This window comes from Apteryx mantelli, chromosome 22, assembly GCF_036417845.1.
Source record: "Apteryx mantelli isolate bAptMan1 chromosome 22, bAptMan1.hap1, whole genome shotgun sequence".
Lineage (NCBI taxonomy): Eukaryota > Metazoa > Chordata > Aves > Apterygiformes > Apterygidae > Apteryx > Apteryx mantelli.
The window spans coordinates 3,012,959-3,031,965 of record NC_089999.1 but is presented as its reverse complement, the minus strand read 5'-3'; the positions used below and the strand labels follow the sequence as shown (position 1 = coordinate 3,031,965).

The 19,007-nt window shown below is 66.2% G+C and overlaps 1 protein-coding gene across 2 annotated transcripts; it reads right to left on the bottom strand.

The window, feature by feature from the left end:
• Positions 1-1,873: 1,873 nt before the first annotated feature.
• Positions 1,874-18,614, bottom strand: LIMK1 (LIM domain kinase 1). Of its 2 annotated transcripts, XM_067309450.1 has the most exons (16): positions 18,497-18,614; positions 15,307-15,403; positions 9,276-9,414; positions 8,202-8,311; positions 7,862-8,068; positions 7,043-7,148; positions 6,766-6,950; positions 6,481-6,664; positions 6,056-6,142; positions 5,234-5,365; positions 4,997-5,056; positions 4,482-4,547; positions 4,194-4,350; positions 4,011-4,066; positions 3,767-3,924; positions 1,874-3,579 (listed from the first exon to the last, which is right to left on the bottom strand). In XM_067309450.1, the coding sequence occupies exons 1-16, from the start codon at positions 18,552-18,554 to the stop codon at positions 3,393-3,395; spliced, it is 1,989 nt and encodes a 662-aa protein (XP_067165551.1). In that variant the 5' UTR covers positions 18,555-18,614; the 3' UTR covers positions 1,874-3,392. The 2 variants fall into 2 exon arrangements, with proteins under 2 accessions (XP_067165551.1, XP_013795279.1); XM_013939825.2 differs by lacking the exons at positions 15,307-15,403; positions 18,497-18,614 and adding an exon at positions 13,397-13,571.
• Positions 18,615-19,007: the final 393 nt, after the last annotated feature.

The following is a 19,007-nucleotide window of genomic DNA, read 5'->3' as shown; positions in this document are numbered from 1 at the left end:
AAATCAGAGCAGCAAAGCCCAGGTGGGGAGAGCAGGCCAATAACAGATACAGCTCCAGGTAGCGAGGGATTATCCATGCCACAGGATTGGCCCCGCTGAGATGAATGGGAGCTGCTTTGAGGAAATCCTTGGCTCATGTCTGACCGCTCATGATGGCTGCACAGTCCGTGTTGCCCTGCAGCCCTGTCCCACTGAGCTGGGATCCACAAGCCCCATTGCCGGAGGAAGGCTGTGCTGCACTGAGCTCAAAGGAGCAGGACAGCAGCAGGAATAGCTAGGGGAAGACTCGGGCTGGGACAGTGGCATGAGGGAGCAAGGAGTGGGAGTGACTTCCTCAGTGCCAGCCCTGCAGGCGTCGCACTGTGAGCCTGGCCATGGCACCATGACTTTCCTCAACACAGTGTGCAGCATCCTAGCTTCCCTTGCACCAATGCCCCATCCCTCCGCAGGCACTACTAGTCCTCCTGGCAGGGAAAGTGGCTGGAGCCAGTGGCATTTCTCCATCCCCACCATGTGCTTCTAATCTCATGCTCACCAGGTGCATTGGCTGGGCACAGCTGTCTGCCCCATGGGCTGAACTGCCCCCAGGGAAGGCTTTTGGGTGCCCAGCAATGTCCCGAGCAGGTTTCTGCCAAGCCAAGGGCTGCTTGGAGGTGGCTCGGTGGCAGCACCTGGCCGGGCTGGCTATGGCCTACAGTGTGTTTTCTTGCCTCCTCCTGGCTGGGCTGGGAGCAGGCAAAGGCAGGAGGCAGAGACACCCAGCCTGCAGCTGCTGGGGAGGGCAAGGGGCTGCGAGGGGCACGCGGGAGGGAGCCCACATGGGCAGAGGCAAGGCAGGGGGCTCCCTGCACCACTTTCTGCTCAAAGACAGGAGGCGTTGGGGCTGGACGCAGCCTTGCCCGGGGTCGGGAGGTGGCATGAGGAGGCAAACGTGTCTAAACACCACAACATGCTGAGACCTTTCGGCAACGAGACCTGGAAATGGGATGCTTCAGGGAAGAGGCTGTGATATGGGAAGGAGGTGGCCAACCTGGCTCTGAAGCCACAGTTTGACTCCCCTCTGCCCCGGCTGTGACACACACCGTCCCCAAGGTCAGCGGGGAGCCACCTGGCCATGCCCAGCCTGCTCACACCAGGGTTAGGGTCCCCTGGTAGGGCCAGGACGCCGGCAGAAGGGCGCTGCTGGGCTCATAGGTGACAGCAGGCGTATGGCGAGGCAACAGCACTGCGGCTCTCCCCGCTCTCCACAGCCAGCGATGGAGGAGAGGCAGGACGCGCAGGTGCTTCGCCACGAGGCCAGCACGGGAGGGGGGCGCGGGGGGCTGGGCTGCATCCGGTCCAGCAGCCACCGCACAAAGCCATCCTGCCCAGTGTCCCTGCCACCTCCCGTGATGGCAGCGTCACCATCGCCGCTGTGACCCCCGGGGAGGGCCCAAGCTGCAGGCACGCAGCTCCCTCTGCCAGACAAGGGGCCCGTGCCCAGGACTGGAGAGACCCAGCTGGGACGCGCCCCGGGCGGCCAGGCGGGAGCAGGGCCGAGGAGCCCCCACTCTGCCACGTGCCAGGAGCCTGGTGGGACCGGGCAGCCCTGTGGGCAAGGCTGAGCTCCCCAGCCTCCGTGTTTTCACTCGAATTTCTTTGTCCCAGACACTGGCACCAGAGCTGGGGGGGGACCGTCCCCATCAGCGCCCGCCACCTCAGAGCTGGCCGCGGGCCTCAGTTTCCCCCGCTGCTCCCAGCCCTTCGCCTCGGGGCCACACTTGGACCCGCTTTGGCGAGCCGCGTGGCGGGACCAAGGGCTTGGGGGCGACCCCGAGGGCCGGGGAGGGCGGGCAGGGGCACGCAGCAGCGAGCAATTCCCAAGCAGGCTGGGTAGCGGAGCGGGGAAGGATTTATTGACTCACGACTTCGGCTACATCACAGTTTTGAGTTCTCCTTCCCGCCTCGACAGAGGACGTCGCGTTTTACTTCCTGGGCAAAGTGCGCGGAGACGCTTCACAGTTTCATCCCTTCGGTAAGCAGAACTGAGGCAGTGACAAATGGCAAACTCTAAATCGTATGAAAAAATAATACAAACTCTTCTCTTTAAATATCTTACAGAAAATGAACCTGAATAAAGAGCATGGAAAGCACCGCACCGCAAAACCGCCGAGGCAGAGCCAGCGGGGCCTGGGCCGGCACTGCTGCCACGGGGCACGGCTCACGGCCACCTCGCGCCGCTTCCGCAGTGGACGGGAAAGGAACCGAGACGGGACGTGTCCTCGCACCCCGTCCCCCCCAGACGCGCCGGAGACCTGGCTCAGAACAGGACAAACCGCCGGGGCGGGGGGGACCCGACGCCCCGACACGTGCACGGACGCAGCCGCCCCAGGGCCGCGCGGTCGCGGGTTAGCACAGGCAGCAGGAGGCCGTCGCGGGCCGCGCGCGCGGGCGCCAGGCTGCCCGGAGGAGAGCGCAGCCCGGCACGGGGCAGGCAGCAGCAGCTCGGGGAGAGGGGACAGCCGAGGCGAGGGCATCGCTACGAGGTCGCCCCGGGGGCCGTGCTCCCCGCGGGGGCCCCCAGGCACAACGGGACACGCACACACACACACACACACACGCACACACACATGCACGTGTGCAGCGCGGGGGCCGTGCACCGCGCGGGGGGCGGCAGGCGCACCCCGGCCCCGGCCTGGGGGCGGACGGCACTCACAAACGAAACGAAACGGAGATCCCTATGGTGTTGCAGTGCAAGTTCACGTAAACCCAAGGCACCACTGCGATCGGGGGCGGGTCTGTACAGGGGAGCCCACGGGGCTCGTGCGGGCGCTGAGGCCGGGCACCCCCTCGCGACGGAGGCCTGGGCCGAGGGGGGCAGCCCCGGGCCCCGCGGAGCGTGCAGAGTGGGGGCCGTGCGGTCACAAAGCGAGCGTGGGGACGGGGCGATGGCCGCCCTCTGGCCCTGGCGCTGCGGCCGGCCATCTCGCTCCCGGCAGGCCGGGCTTTCCTAGGGGCGGGGGCTATTTACAGGGGCTATGTACAAACAGGGCCGGTCACCGGCCACGTGCAGTTCCGTGCAGTCCAAAGAGCCCCGGGCGGATGCCTGCGAGGAACCCGGTGGGGACGTGGGCAGGGAGACGGGGTCCACGGGACGTCGGGGCACAGGGAGAGCCAGCTCCCAGGGATAAGGGGGTGCAAACACAGGATGGGAAGCAATGAAACCGGCCCTTGCAGAGAAGGCGAGATGGAGGCTCTTTCTCCTTCTGAGAGCCCCAGGGACCCAGCCCCAGGGGCTATCGGCAGGCAGGAAGAGGTGCTCATCTTCGGCGCCGTGCTCCCCACGCGCTGCGAGAGTGTGGCCCCGAGAGACGAGAGGGCTCCCGTCCCCAACGCTAGGGACCGGTGCAGCTTTAGAGGGGGCACGGGTGCGCAGCTCTGTCAGGGACCTCAGGGTGTGTGGGCAGCCCGCTCTCGCCCCGCCGGTACGTCTCCCAGAAGGCTCGTTCGAGCTGATCCAGCTGCGAGCTCAGCGGCAGGTGGATCTCGAGATGCATGCGCAGGGTTTCCAGCCACTGCTCCAGTTTGCTGAAGGATGGCCTAAGCAAGAGAGGGAGAGATGGCAGCTCCTAGCCAGCTCCGCTCAGCACCCTGCGAGCCCCATCCATCCTACACATGGCCCCAGCTCCATATTATTTCCCCCGCCACGTCGGCAGCCCCAACATCAGCCCATGGTACAGTCACGTTGGTCCCCAGGACAGGGAGATGCAAAGGCCCAACTGCTCACCGCTTCTCAGGGTCCAGGTCACAGCAGCACACAGAGATGGGGAAAAAGCTGGGGGGACACGCAGGGGGGCAATAGCGGTCCAGGAAGCCCCTCACATTGAGGCCAAAGTCCATAGTGCGGGGCAGGTAGTCGGGGTCAGCGCTGACTCGGCCGATGATCTAGGGGAGAGCGGGAGTGAGGAGAAGGCACGGCCTGATCAGAGCATCACCGAAGAGCACGGAGCAGGGCCGCCAGTGGTACTTGCCTCACATAGGACGATGCCAAAGGAGAAGATGTCCACCTTCTCATCGTAGCTCCGGCCTGCAGGAAGAGATGGGTTGGGCCGTGCTGCATACCCTGTCCCTGCCTCACTACGTGTCCCCTGCCCTAGCACAGATCCCCAGCCAGTCACATCCCCCATGCTGCAGGGCATCACAGCCATGCTCACCATTGATCATCTCGGGGGCCATCCAGTAGGGGTTGCCCACCACTGTGTAGCGCTTCTTCCGGTCTGGCTTCTTCAGGCTCTTGAGATGCTCAGGCTGGTTTTTCTCATCCACCATGAGCCGTGCCAGCCCAAAATCGGCCACGACCACACTCTTGTTCTGGGCAAGACATAGACAGAGAAGGGAGAGGTGTGAGGTGAACATGGCTGAGACTCTCACACAGGCTGGGGGGTAGTGGGCAGCTCTGCTCCCATGCCTGGGGCAGTGGGCGCAGCCGCAGCAGGACTTACCTCCCGCACCAGGCAGTTGTGAGAGTTGAGGTCACGGTGGATGATGTTCATGGAGTGGAGGTAGGCCTGAGGAGAAGGATGGGCTGAGAGCAGGGTGACAGCACCCAGAGCCAGCCCCAGTGACACCCATGCCCAGTGCCTGCCATCCACATCCAGCGATACCCAATGCACCATCCAGCACTCAGCATATCCCTCCAGCGCCCAGCACACACATACCCAACAAACTTACCCAGTAGCACCCAATACACCCACCCAGCTGTGCCCAGCGCACCCATGCCCAGGGCACCCAAGCCTGCCACATGCCTAGTAGTACCCATGTACCCACACACCCTGTGCCCAGAGCATCCATCCTGTGCACCCACAGACCTATCCAGCCGTGCCCACTGCACCCACACAGCGCTGCCCACTGAGCCATCGCCACCATGGCCACACTGCAGCACCTGCCAAACCCACACCACACTGCCAATGTCCAGTGTCCCCATGCCCCCCATCTGGCCTGCCTGAGTGTCACTGACCATGCCGGCTGCAATGTCCTTGGCGAAGCTGACCCTCTGGCTCCATGGGTAGTGGCTGTCCTGTAGGCAGAAGGGGGGTATTTGCTAGAGAAGAGGAAAGGGGAACCGCCACAGAGAGTCCCAGGGCTGCACTCCTTGCCACAGCCTGCCTGGTGCACTCAGTCCCCGGGCTCAGAGCTGGGCCATCAGGATGGGTTTGGAGAGCAGCTCCGAGCCTGTCTCCAGCCCAGCGCTCACCATGCTCTTGATCAGGCCCCGCAAGGTGCCCCCCTTGATGTACTCCGTGATGAAGTTGAGCCTCTTCTCCTTGTACAGCACCCCGATGAACTTCAGCACATTGGGGTGCTCCAAGCAACGCATCACCTTCACCTGTGAGACCACAGCACCAATCAGATCCTCAGGGTTCACCAGATCACCCTGGCCTGAGCCAGGCTCACAGAGGCACGCTTATGTCCTCACAGGCAGACCGCTGCCTGTGTTAATTGCCCTCAGCTTAAGTAGGCAAATCTGTTTTTTATCCTGAATTGGTCCCATCTTGTCCTCCAGCTCCCTCCTCTCATTGCCCCTTTGTTTGCTGCACCCGGAGCCTTCCCCTCTGCTATCCAATTTCCCTTTCCCATGCAGATCCCTGACAGTGGGATCGAGTCTCCCCTTCACCTTCCTTCAACGTGCTGACTCAGGGGGGCTCCTGGAGCCTTTCGCTACCCGATACTTCCTTGTCTAGGCACCGTGGGCACTTTGCTGCCTGAGCACTGGGAGCTCACATTGCTGCCTGGCCACCCAACCCCATGCGCTCCTGAGTCCCACTCCTAGGACAGGCGCCTGCTCTGCCTGTCCCTGACAGCTGGTCAACACTGGGCTGCCCAGCAGCACCAACATGCTGTGCCCAGCACCCTAGGCCATACTGACCACCCTGTCCCAGCACAGCCACCCAGTCTGGTGGGGACTGAGCACACGGTGTGCTTCCAGGAGCCCCCCTTAGCCCAGGGGAAAACAGTCCCTTCCCTTGTCCCCCCAATCCAGGGCAATTAGCCTTATGGAAAGAAGCAGGATACTCACCTCTTTGAGGAAGGTCCTTTGCGTCTCCTCGTCAAAGCGGATCAGTTCCTTCATGACCATCACCTCGCCCGTCTCTCGATGTGTCACCTAGCAGAGAGGGCAGGCACTGAGCCACTGGCTCCCAGCTGCCATACCCGTCCCCGTGGAGCCAGCGCTAGGGATACACCAGGCCTGGGAGATGCTACGCCCATATCCTCCCCTTGCAATGGTGCCCAGGGAGTTGAGATCCTTGGACACGAGAGGCCGCAAGGAGAAGGGCAGAGGTCTGCCATGTGAAGGGATGGTCTCCTGCCAGAGCTTAGGGGGAAGAGGTGCAGGGTGAAGGCGCTCCTTGGGAGCAGGGCTAATGAGGAAGGGATGAGATGGTGATAATTATCCCTGTCCCTACTGCAGCCAGGCTGGAGGCAGACAGGCCAGGGACCCACCTTGATGGCTTGGCCAAAGCAGCCTTTCCCCAACACCTCGCCATGGATCAAGTCTGAGGGGCGGAAGATGCGGTGCGTGCGGGAGACCACGCGGAGCGACTCGGAGCGGCTGATATCCTTGCGCTGGGAGGCCGGCGAGCCCACGGAGCTGGAGGCGGGCGACTTATCCGTGCTGCAGCTCCTCCTGCAGGCAAAACCACATGCAGGGTCAGGTCAGTGCCTAGAGTGGGGCCAGGGAGGGACTCCAAGCCCACGACAGAGAACGCGGGCAAGTGCAAGCCTTACATGACTGCCCGCTGACGCATGGCGCTGGCTTCCCCACAGGGTGTGCGGGCCGGGGAGCGCAGGGGGCTGTGCAGCTCAGACAGCGGGCTGCGCTCCAGGGCTGATTCATGGGCCAAGGGCTCATGGGGGTCATGCTCGATGGTCAGCTGGAGGAGGCGGCTGGTTTCCTGGATCAGCAGGTCAATCTAGGGGCACAGATGATGCTGGGGGATGGCTCATGGGGAACCCTGTGGGTTTGCCCACAACTGGCTGGGGGTGGCCGGCTGGGGAGCGGTACCTCATCCAGGGGCACGTGCCCGATGGGTGTGCCATTGATCTCCAGGATACGGTCTCCCACATGGATGGAGTTCTTCATGTCAGGGCTGATGCAGTCTGGATCAACTCTGCAGGGCCGACACACAAGGGTGGGGAGGTCAATCACTCTGGCTCTGACACAGCACATGAGAGCCAGCCCAGTAGCTGGGGACATGCTGGGGCAGTACCCACGAGGCAGCAGTGATGGGTGGGCACACACCAGCACATTACACACGAGCCACTTTGGCAAATAGGACACTGTGGCAAATAGGGACACACTGGCATGTTACCCACGAGTCACCCCTGGTAGATGAGGACATGCAGGCATGATACCCATGAGTCACCCCAGTAGATGGGGACATGCTCTCACAGTACCCCTGAGCTACCCCATGCAGATAGAGCCATGCTGGCACAGTACCCACAAATCCATCACAAGCATATGGAGATATGCCAGCACGGTACCCACAGGCCACCCCATCAGACAGAGGAACACTGGCACATTACCCACAAGCCACCCTGATGGATGGGGACATACCAGCACAGCATCCACAAACCATCCCTGTGATATGGGGACATGCCAGCACAGTACCCACAGTCCCCCCTGGCAGATGGGGACATACCAGCCCCATTCCTCACCTACCCACACTTGGAAGGACTCTGGGAGGTAAATCAGGGGGTTGATCCTGGAAGCAGGAGGGCAAGGGCAGACCCAGGAATCCCCACCCTCAGGTATCGATCACGGTTGGGGAGAAGGGAAGAGGGGACGCAGCGCCGAGGCCAGGGTGTGCCATGCGGTACGTACTCTCGGACGCGGACAGTGTGCGAGTGCTCAGAGCCGCAGCCCTGCAAGTTGCAGTGCTGGTCGATGGACACGGAGAACCCTCGCTTCCCATCGGAGCAGGCGGGGATGGAGACAAGGGTGACGGTGTGCGGGATGCGGGAGCCTGGCGAGTCTGGCAGGATCTGCTCGATGACCGGCGTCACCACCATCTGGTAATAACAGTGCCCGCTGTGGGGCCAAGAGGGGTGAGGACTGGGTGAGCAGGGAAAGGGAGGCACAGCAGAGCATCGGCCGGCACCCGTCCGTCCCATGGGAAGTGCCTCCCTGCCCTCCGCGATGCCCCGGCGGGGCTCTGACGTACCAGTACAGCTTGGAGCGCTCCACAAGCGCATAGGTGTCCCCGTCCCCAATGAACACGTGGCAGTTGAGGCAGCTGAAGCATTCGGGGTGGTACTTCTGCTCCCCAGCCACCTGCAGGAAGATGCCGTGAGCCCCACAAGCAAGCTTCGAGGGGCAGAGAGGACACAAAGCTCCTACGAATCCAGGCGTTTGGGGCATTGAGCTAGGGGCGGCATTCACACAGGGGCTCAGCAGTGCCCCACAGCACCCTTGGGTGCCAGACCTGGTGTCTCTGTGCCCGGTGGAGGGAGAACCCTGCTCCGCAGAGGGAGGACCCTGCTTCGCGGAGGTTTGCCCAAGGCTCAGTTCTCAGGGGAACCGGCCAGTGCCCAGGGTGAAAGCGGGGCCAAGGGAAGGGCAGGTTGAGTCACGGCAGAAGGCACGGGGGGGACGCGCTGACCAGCTGGGTCCAGCGCAGGGATGGCTCCGTCTCCCTGCTGCGCCAAAGCTTCGAGCCTCCTTCTCCGGGGCGCGTCGAGCCCGCGGAAGAAGCAGAAGGGGAAACACAGAGGCCACAAAAACTCAAGCGAAAGGGGTCAGGGAGTGAAACGCAGCCCGGCTGCCAGGAACCCGCTTTGCTCCTCCAGACGCGCAGGGGAGGAGGGGAAGGAAGCAGCTGTGAAGCTGGGGCCAAAAGGCGGCTGCATCAGTGGCACCTCCGGTGACAGACCGGTCTGTGCTCTCCCGGCAGTCCCCGTCCCCCAAAACGCCGCAGACGCCCCAACGCCAGCCCGCCCCAGAGCCGCGCCGCGGGCCCGTACCTGCGTCGCCATGCGAGACCGGCCCCCTCTGCGCAACTTCCCCGCCGCGGCCCCGCGACTGGCCCGGGTGGGGGCTGCAGCTGCGTGCCCCTCTCCGGCTCGGCCCCTTTCCAGTGAGCTCAGCCGTGAGTCATGGCGCGGAGCGACGCTCCCGCGTGGACCGGCCGCGGCGGGCTCACCGCCCACCCAGGGGAAGCCCGTGGCCGTCACGGCGCGCTGGGGATGGCAGCCTGCTTCCTGCTCGCCCCGAGCACGGCCGGCCCCCGGGTGCTTACCATGACCAGCCCCTTGGTGATCTGCTCGGAGCAGCCATGGCACAGCTCCCCGAAGCGGGCCCAGTAGTCCTTCTTGCAGTACAGGCGTCCATCCTTCTCGTAGTACTGGTGGGACAGGGAGGCCCCGCACTCGCAGCACCTGCGGCACGGGAGAGCCGGCGCTGGGCACGAGCGGGCATGGGCAACGGTCCCGCAGCACTGCCGGGGCCCCCCTGCCACCCCACCTCGGACAAGACGGTGTCACCCCCTCCAAGCCTGGCATCCCCACTGGGCTGGATGGCGCAGGGACGTCCAGCCCGGCAGCGGACACACAGACCAGGAGCACACGGAGGGACCCACCAGTCCAGTACAGACTGGTGCTGGCACCCGGAGGGATGAGCTGGTCCAGCACGGATGAGCAGGGATGCTCTGACCTGGCACAGATGTGGGGAAGGACACGTGGAGGAACATGCCAGGCTGGCGCAGACCCAGGCAGGGACATGCCAGCCCAGCGCAGACATGGGCAGCCCCGGAGAACGAGCAAATCCCGCCTGTCCTGCCCACGTATGACTTGCAGGCACCAAGCCAACCTCCAAGCAGCCTGGGTGGCTCCATGCTCCCACCCTGACCCAGAGGTAGCCCACCGTAGCCGTTTGGTGGCCCCCGGGGTCCTGCTGGCTAGCTGGAGGAGTCCGGCAGCGCCTGCGGGCTGCAAAGCCGCGTGCAGCCCCGGCGCCAGCACCAGCAGTGAGTCACGCCACGCTCCCAGCCCATGCACCCCCATATAGCTCGCAGCCCCTATTTATAGCCAGCCGTGGGCTTAACCACAACCGGCCCCCGGTTCTCGGCACAACAAACCACTCCAGCCCCACGGGGGAGGCATCCTCCCACCCCTGACGCTTGGGGGTGGGGGGGGGGGCAAGGACACCCATAGACCACAGGGCACTGCTGGGGGAAGCACGCAGCCTCAGAGCTCAGGCTGAGCCCTGCCAGCACGGGGCTGGTAGGCAGGGAGCTGCTGGGGTGCGAGCAGAGCGAGCGGGGTACAGGGTGCACAGCCATGTCACGGGTGCAGGCTGCGTGTCACGGGCAGCACAGAAAGCGAATTGCGTAGGGGATAGCCTGAAGGGTAGCGAGGGAGGGTGCATGGGGCTGTGCAGTGTGGGGTGACGCACGGGGGTGCTCTGCCCTGGGTGAGGCCTGGGAGGTGCAAAGAGGGGGATTCAGGGGGCTGGAAGAGGTAGGACAAGTGCGAGGAGGAGGTGCAAGGAGCTGGGTGAGGCAAGAGAGGTGCAGGAGGGGAGTTTGCACCTGGATTATGCATGCGAGGTGTAAAGGGAGGGAAGAACTGGACAGTGCATGGGAGGTGCAGTGCAGGGGATGCAGGGGGCTGTGCAATGGGGGGGGGGGGGTAAACGAGGCTGGGCAGGGGGTCCCTGGGGCTGTGCAGTGGGGGATATGGTGCAAGGTGTGCATGAGGCTGTGCAATGGGGTGCACAGGGAGGTGCAGTGGGAGGGGGTGCAGGGTTTGTGCAATGGAGTGCATGGGGAGGTGCAGTGGGGGGTGCAGTACAGGGAATGCAGGGGGCTGTGCAATGGGGGTGCATGGGGAGGTGCAGTGGAAGTGCGGTGCAGGGGCTGTGCAATGGGGTGCACGGGGAGGTGCAGTGGCTGTGGTGCAGGGGGTGCACGGGCTGTGCAGTAGGGTGCAGTGCAGGGGCTGTGTGGTGGGGTGCACTGGGGGTGCAGTGAGGGGTGCAGGGAAGGGGGTGCAGGAGGTGTGCAGAGGGAGGTGCAGTGGAGGGTGCAGGGTTGGTGCAGTGGGGTGCATAGGGAGGTGCAGTGGGGGGTGCAGGGGCTGTGCAATGGGGGGTGCAGTGGGGGGCAGGGAAGGGGGTGCAGGGGCTGTGCAATGGGGTGCACAGGGAGGTGCAGTAGGGGGTGCGGTGCAGGGGCTGTGCAGTGGGGGGTGCAGGGGGTGGTGGGAGTGCGGTGCAGGGGCTGTGGTGCAGGGGTGCAGGGGCTGTGCAGTGGAGTGCACAGGGAGGTGCAGTGGGGGTGCAGGGAAGGGGGTGCAGGGGCTGTGCAGTGGGGTGCACAGGGAGGTGCAGTGGGGGTGCAGGGAAGGGGGTGCAGGGGGTGTGCAGTGCAGGGTGTGCAGGGGCTTGCAGTGGGGGTGCACAGGGAGGTGCAGTGGGGGTGCAGGGAAGGGGGTGCAGGGGATGTGCAGTGGGGGTGCAGTGGGGTGCACAGGGAGGTGCAGTGGGGGTGCAGGGAAGGGGGTGCAGGGGGTGTGCAGTGCAGGGTGTGCAGGGGCTTGCAGTGGGGGTGCACAGGGAGGTGCAGTGGGGGTGCGGTGCAGGGGCTGTGCAGTGGGGGGTGCAGGGGCTGTGCAGTGGGGTGCACAGGGAGGTGCAGTAGGGGGTGCGGTGGTGCAGTGGGGGTGTGGTGCAGGGGCTGTGGTGCAGGGGGTGCAGGGGCTATGCAGTGGGGTGCGGTGCAGGGGGTGCAGGGTCCGTGCAGTGGGGGGGTGCAGGGTCCGTGCAGTGGGGCGCACAGGGAGGCGCAGTGGGGGTGCGGTGCAGTGCCGTGCCGTGGGGGTGCACGGGGAAGGGCAGTGGGGGAGGGGTGCAGTGCCGTGCCGCAGTCCCCTCTCCCCCCTTAATCGGGGCTGGCGCGGCACGCAGGTGGCATACCAATTGGGAATGACGTCACAGCACGGAATTTCCCCCTCCCCATGACGTCACCGCGCGAGGACTCCGCCGCCCGGTTGCGCGGCTCAAACCCTCCCGGGAGGGCGCCGGCCAATGGGGAGCGCCGCCGCCGCCGCCCCGCCCCCGCGGCCCCGCCCCTTAACCCCCGCGCTGCCGGGGCCGCCGCAGCCAGCACCCTGGACAGGGCGGCCGCGCCGCGCACGCGCACGCGGCGCCCCCCCGCCCCCCCCCCCCGCGTGCAGCCGCGCTGGGGCCGCGCGCGCACCTGCCGCCGCGCCGCCTCCTGCAGGTGCCCGCGGGTCTCCCCTTCGCGGCCCGTGGCCCCACGCGTGCCGCCACCTGGGCACGCCCTGGCTTGCCGCAGCACTCTTCACCCCCCCCCCCGCACAGCCTTGCAGGCCCACGCACCCCCACTGCACACACCTGCCTGCGTACGAGCTCGCAGGCCCCGGTGCGCCCATTGCATGCACCTGCCCGCGCCCAAGCCTGCGCCACGCCGCGCACGGCCAGTGCATGCTCCTGCTCTCACGCAGGTATGCTGCACGGCCCCCAGGGCCCTGCTGCACACACCCTCACGAAACGCACATGCCCCAAGGCCGCGCGCTGCAGCCTTGCACACCTGCAGCTGGGCGCAACTGCCTGTGCACCCACATGCTGCCACCAGCCGTCGAGGACAGCACACCTCCACGTCCTTCTCTGCCCACAGTGACTCACTGCCCTTTCCCATCTGCCCTGGGCAGAGTCCCCCATGCCCACAGTCCCGTGGCAGGGGAACAGGGCTGAGTCAGAAGGCTACAGCCTCTGCCCACACTCGCTTCCACTACTGCTGCCCCTGCAGAGCAGCTGTCCCCCGAAATCGCACACTTCCCCTCCCAATGCCTCAACTTCCCCATGGCAGAGTGATGTGGACAGAAGCCACGGGCCAGACCGTCCCTGTCATCTGAGAACCAGCCCTCCACAACATCCGTCCTCCGGTGGTCCCACAGACATGGGCGCGTGCCCCGAGCTCGCCCGCAGCACATGCATTCACACGCAGCCGTGCAGCCCTGCCTGGCCCCCTGCACACTTGCAGCAGGCGCTGCCCCCGTCAGGGCCGGGACGAGGAGAAGGAGGACGAGAAAGGCATTTGCACGTCCAACCTGAAGCAGGCTGCTCCCCAGCAAAGGATGCAGTGTGTGAAGAGCTGCCGGAAGCCCATCTCCCCTGGGAGTGCTGGGAGCAACGGCCAGATCCAGCTGCAGCCCCCGCAGGGCTGGTTTCGCTCCATCCCGATGGCCATCCGTGCCGACCAGCGGAGGGGAAGCAGAGCACCCGGAGGGGACGCAGAGCACCCGGAGGGCTCCCTAGCCCAGCGGCCAGCCTGGCCTGCTGCCCCAGCAGCCCATCTGTGGATGGGCACAGTGCCCAGCCCGACTTTCTCCCACTCACTTGGCTCCAGCAGTTCGGAAACGGCTCTTCTTCAGCACAGACGCCAGCATCCTCCGAGCCGGCGGGTGCTGCCCCTCGCCACCCCGCAGCGCTCAGCACCCCCAGCCCCAGGGCATCTCCGTCAGCTGGGGCCAGGGCCGTGCGCGGCCGGGGGCCTCCTGCAGCTCGCTCTGCCCCAGCGGCTCTCACGGCTCCAGCCGCTGGGAGGGCGCGAGAGAAAGAGGAAGCAGGGAGGGACTAGAGCCGGGTGACATCAGCCTTGGGAACCGGCCGTGCCGCTGGCCCCGGCCCCTCGGCAGCCAGCAGCTGCCGCATCCCGCCCGGGGCGAAAGCAGGAAGCCGAGCTCTACACGGTGTTTCTGTGCAGACGGCAGGGCTGCGGCCTCACCCGCCGCAGGGCTCTCCCCACCGGGGCTGGCGCGGCTGCAGCGCCCCCGGGGGAGCCTCGCCCGGTGCTGACGGATGCATCCCCGTGCCTGTCGCGTCCTGCCGTCCTTGCACGGCGCACAGCCTCACCGGCGTCCACCTGCGCAGCCGTCCGCATCCTCAGCGCCCGCGGGGAGGGAAGGGCCTCCCGTGCACCCAGCTGCGGGGCGATGGGCCGGCCTTGCGCGGAGACGCGCAGCCTCGCACGAGCGCAGCTTGCCATGTCCCCAGCGGTCCTTGCAACCTGCCCCGCCTGCGCAGGGCAGCACGCGCGGCCGTGCACGGATCGCGCACGCACGCAGCCTCGCGCACGCACGTGGCACCTCTCGCCGCGCAGGCAGGTTGGCGCACCCGGTGCAGCAGCTCACCTTGTCCACCCCGGGATTCAGCACAGTCCCGCTCCCTGCGAGCCTGCCGGCTCCTGCCTTCCCGGGGGAGCTCCGGGGCTGGGAAAAGCGACCCCCCCCCAGCCCCACTCAGCAGGCTGGCGGCTAATGAAGAACAGATGGCCCCACTCACAGGCTCTCCAGCTGCTGCTGCTGCTGCTATTAATGGCTGCCAGAGCACCGGGAGCTGTGCAGCAGAGCCAGTGGCCACAGCACCGAGCGGCCCCCTTTCCCTCACTGCTCCCCCGCAGACGTGGGGACCCCCAGGAGCCCAGCAGCACCCCGAGCTCGGAAGGTCTCACCGGCCAGGCCCCAGCATGAGACTCGCTGTGTTGAAAGAGCCCTCGAGATGCTCTGGCATCCTGCAGGCACCGAGGCTGGGCACAGCTAGCGCCCTGCAGGATTGAGCTCCAGGCCCCTGAGCACCTTCGCCCCATCCCCAGATGGCAACGCCAGTGCCACCTCCCAGCAGGCTCCGGACACCCTCTCCCGGGGCAGATTGCAAGCAGGATGGAGTGGAGCAGTCTGGAGAGGCAGAGCCAGGGCCGAAAAGAGAAAGGAGCAAGGAGAGGGGAGGTGGCGAGGGAGCAGGGCAGTGCACAGAGGCTCAGCAGGGCTCCCCGGGCTTCCCCTCAGGACCCCCACGTGGAAAGGGGCCCACAGCCCTGCACTCACGTGCTCTGGCCTGGGCTCGTGCCCCTCGGCCCGTCAGAAGGATCTGCAGGATCACTCGCGCCCTTCTGGGAATTGGGAGCGCCAGTGTCCGTGCACGCCCGTCCAGCCCGGCTGCGCACGCGTGCGTCCACTTACGCAAGACCGCGTGGTCCCGAGTGTGTTTGTCCATGCCCACGTGGCTGCATTTTCACCTGTACCTGTGTGTGCACGTGGCTGAACGTGCACGTGCACCGTGGGAAGCGCACACCCACACGCAGGGGTGCACAGGCGGCCCGGGAAGCCTGTCTGCGCAGTGGGTGCGTGTCGTGCACGCTGCTCGGGCCAGGCCTGGCCAGGGGACAGCCACGGAGAGCAGGGTGGCATAGGTGGCCGCCCTCGGGACGAGGTGCTGGCAGTCGCTGCAGCGGGTGCCCGGGCTCCTACCTGAAGCAGTCGGCGTGCCAGTCTGCGTTCAGGGCCTGGAGGTACTGCCCATCGTAGATCCCATGGCCGCAGCTTGCACATACAGGCAGGTCGGTCCCTGGAAGAGCGGAGGGCGGCAGGGCCATCAACGCCTGCAGGCTGCCCCGATCCTCCCCGCCAGCGCAGAGGGGCTGGGGCAGCAGGGCTCAACCGTGTCCCACAACACCCAAGTCCCAGGGGTTAAACACCGGTTTCTAGTGTGATGCACCATCCGCCTCTGCCCCGTGAGTGCTGAGTCCTTGCCAGCACCCCAGGGCCTCTGCCAGCCCCTGCTCTATCGATCCCTGGGCTTTACATCACGGGGACAGGGTCACCGCGCTCATGTCCCCAGTGCCGGGGGGGCAAGTAGGAGTGGGGATGGGGCAGGGGCTCAGCACGGTGCAGCCCAACAGGGTGGGTGCAATGGGCACGAGGGCTGCAGCGACCGTGGGTGCCTGGGCCAGCGGTGCAGCACGTGGGGTGTCTGGGGTGCCTGTGGCAACAGGGGGCGAGGGGGAGGCGGGATGGTTGTGGGGTGGATAAGGGGCGCAGAGGTGTCTGGGCGCCCCTGGCTGCTGGCGTGAGGGGAAGCAGCGGGATGCAGGAGTGTGCAGGGGGATACAGGGGTGCAAGGGTTATGGGGTGGTACAGGGGTGCCTGTGGCCAGCAGTGGGGGGATGCCAGGAGGATATGGGGTGGGTGTTGGGGGTGCAAGGGACACAGATATCTGGGTGCATGTGGCTGGCTGTGTGAGGGGGTCCAGGGAATGGGGGGTGATGGTGCCAGGGGATGTCCGTGGGGTGTCCAGCAGCCTGTGTCCAGCAGCAGCAGAATAAGGACAGAGAGAGTGCAGGGAGGATTTGGGGAGAAGGGGGGTGCTGGGGCTTGCAGGACTATCCACGTCTGGCTGGCAGCATGGAGAGATACAGGGATGTGGGTGCCCAGGGCCCATGGTGCAGGGGTCACAGGGGGATGTGGAGGTGCCCAGATAGCCATGGTGGCCCTGCAGGGATGTACTGGGACATGAGCGGCAGCCAAGTGCCCAGGGCTGGTGGTGCAAGGGGAACTGGGGACATGGAGGGGCACAGGGGGGGTGGGGAAGGGCACTACAGAGGGACGCAGGGGGTGCAGAGGTGTTCAGAGGTGAGAGAAGTGCAGGACGCTTGGGAGAGCGATGCAGAAGGGATGTGGGGAAGGGGGGTGCTGGGGGTATGGGGATGCTGGTGGCGCAGGAGGTAATGGGGGGGTACAAGGGGTGTCCCGTGGTGCAGGAGGTGTGTGTGGGGTACAAGGGGATATGGGCTGTCTGGAGGTGCAGAGGTGCATGTCGGATACAGGGGCTAGGAGGTGCGCGTGGGGGTGCAGAGGGATGTGGGGGGTGCAGAGAGCCCAGAGGGCAGGCAGGTCGGGGTGTCTGGGGGGACGCAGGGGTGGAGGTTTGGCAGAAATGCGGGACATGCAGCAGCGACCTGGGGCAAGGAGGCCTCTGAAAGGGATACAGGGGTGATATGAGGGTGCAGGGGGATGCAGAGGTGCAGGACGGACGTTTGGGGTGCAAAGAGACACTGGGGATACAGGGGGTGCCTGTATCCAGCAGTGCAGCAGGGGTGCAGATGGGGAGGGATGTGGGGGCACACGTTGGGATGCAGGATGGATGCAGGGGGTGCAAGGGGGGGTATGAAGGGGTACGGGATGGAAGGGAGCGTGCAGGAAGGATGCAGGGCAGAAGACAGGATGTATGCAGGGATACAGAGGGGTGCAGGATGGATGCAGGGGGGACCGGGATGCATGCAGGACAGATGGGGCGCAGGAACGGTGCAGGGATACGGAGGGCTGCAGAACGGATGGGGTGCACGATGCTCGTGCAGGCACTAGGGGTGCAGGATAGATGCAGGAGGATGAAGGGTACACGCAGGGATACAGCCGGGTGCATGATGGACGTAGGGGGACACAGGACACATGCAGAGATCCAGAGGGTGCTAGAGGGAAGCAGGGGGTGCGGGACTGATGAGGTGCAGGAACGGAGCAGGATGCGTGCAGGGATGCAGAGGATGCTGGGGAATGTGATGGTACAGGAAGGGACGCAGGGGAGCAGGGGGGGCACTAGAGGTGCAGGATGGGTGCGGGTGGGACTGGGGAGCCGGATGGCAGGAAGGTTCTGGGGGTGCACAGGCAGGGATGATGCAAGAGGGATAGGGACTGCAGGATGGAAAGGGGTGCAGGGGGCAGGCAGGGGCTGCAGCAGGGAGGCAGGAGATTGGGGGTGCAGCTAGGGGAGATGGGGGTGCAGAGAGGGATGCAGCATGGCTGTGGAGGCAGTGGGGGAGCAGAGAGGGGCGAGGGGGAGCCAGATTGGATAAGGGTGCAGGAATAGATGCAGGGAGATGAGTTCAGAGAGGGTGCAGGGAACAGAGGTTGGATGGGGTGCAGAAGATGTGAGGGTGCAGGAGGATGCAGGTTAGGTGTGGGGTGCAGGAGGGATATGGGGGTGCAAGAGCATGTGGGGGTGCAGGGAGGGATATAAATTGGATGTGAGGTGCAGGGGGGATGTGGAGGTGCAAGTTAGAGGTGCAGGAGGACACAGGGGTGCAAGGAGGACGTAATGGCACGAGTTAAATGATGGCGCAAGGAAGGAAGGGGGTGACTGGGGTACAGGGTGAATGTGGGGGTACAAGGAGGGAGTTGAGGGTATGTGGAAGCACATGTGGGATGTGGGGGTGCAGGGGGGATGCAGGCTGGATGGGGGGCCCAAAGGGGGGATGTGGGGGTGCAGGAGGGATGCAGGCTGGATGGGGGGCCCAAAGGGGGGATGTGGGGGTGCAGGGGGAATGAGGACTGGATGGGGGGCCCAAAGGGGGGATGTGGGGGTGCAGGGGGATGCGGGCTGGATGGGGGGCCCAAGGGGGGGATGTGGGGGGACGTGGGGGAGCTGGGGGATGCAGGCTAGATGGGGAGCTGCAGGGGGCCGCAGAGGAGATGCAGGCTGGATGGGGGGCCCAAGGGGGGGCTTGGGGGTGCAGGGGGCCGAGGTGCCGGCGGGCCGGGCCGGGGGCGGAGGGCGCGGGGCCCCGCCGGGCCGCGGCGGCGGAAGCGCTGAGTCAGGCGGAGGGGCCGGGGGCCGGGCCGGGCAGGGCCGGGGGCGCGGGGGCCGGGCCGGGCCGGGGCCACGCACCTTCGTCCTCTCCCATAGGCTCGTCCCTCCAGGTGCAGCAGAGCAGCATCAACCTCATGCAGGCCGCGCTGCCCGGCGCCGCGCCAGGCCCTCGCCGCTGCGGCTCCCGGCGGGCACGGCCGGCGGCGGCGCGGGGCGGGCTGGGGGCGGGAAGGGGCGGGGCTAGAGCCAGGGGCGGGGCACGTTCAGCGGCGCGGGGCGGGCAGGGGGCGGGGTCGGCGGCGGGGCGGAGCGGGGCACGTGAGGCGGCGGGGCGGGGCCGGAGCAAGGGGCGGGGGCTACGTTACTGGGGGCGGGGCCGGACCAACCGGGTGGGGTCTGGGGCTGCCCAGGCCCCTCACCGTGCCCACGGGGTTCTCGGGGCGCCGGGTGCCACCGTGCGGGGGCACGCGGGGCCCGGGGCGGTCACCACGGGCAGGGTGTGCACGGCCCCCGCCTCACCGGCGGCCACCGCGGGGCAGGGCACGGCCGCCGGGCTGCTGCCGCGGAGGGGGGCAGGCAGCGTGCCCAG

Excerpts from the sequence above, each read along its gene's own strand:
- LIMK1 (XM_067309450.1), bottom strand. The coding sequence starts at position 18,554 with ATGAGGTTGATGCTGCTCTGCTGCACCTGGAGGGACGAGCCTATGGGA. Across the intron at positions 6,143-6,480 it reads GCTTTGGCCAAGCCATCAAG|GTGACACATCGAGAGACGGG; the intron begins GTGGGTCCCTGG and ends CCTCTCTGCTAG. Across the intron at positions 4,548-4,996 it reads AGGACATTGCAGCCGGCATG|GCCTACCTCCACTCCATGAA; the intron begins GTCAGTGACACT and ends CCTTCTCCTCAG.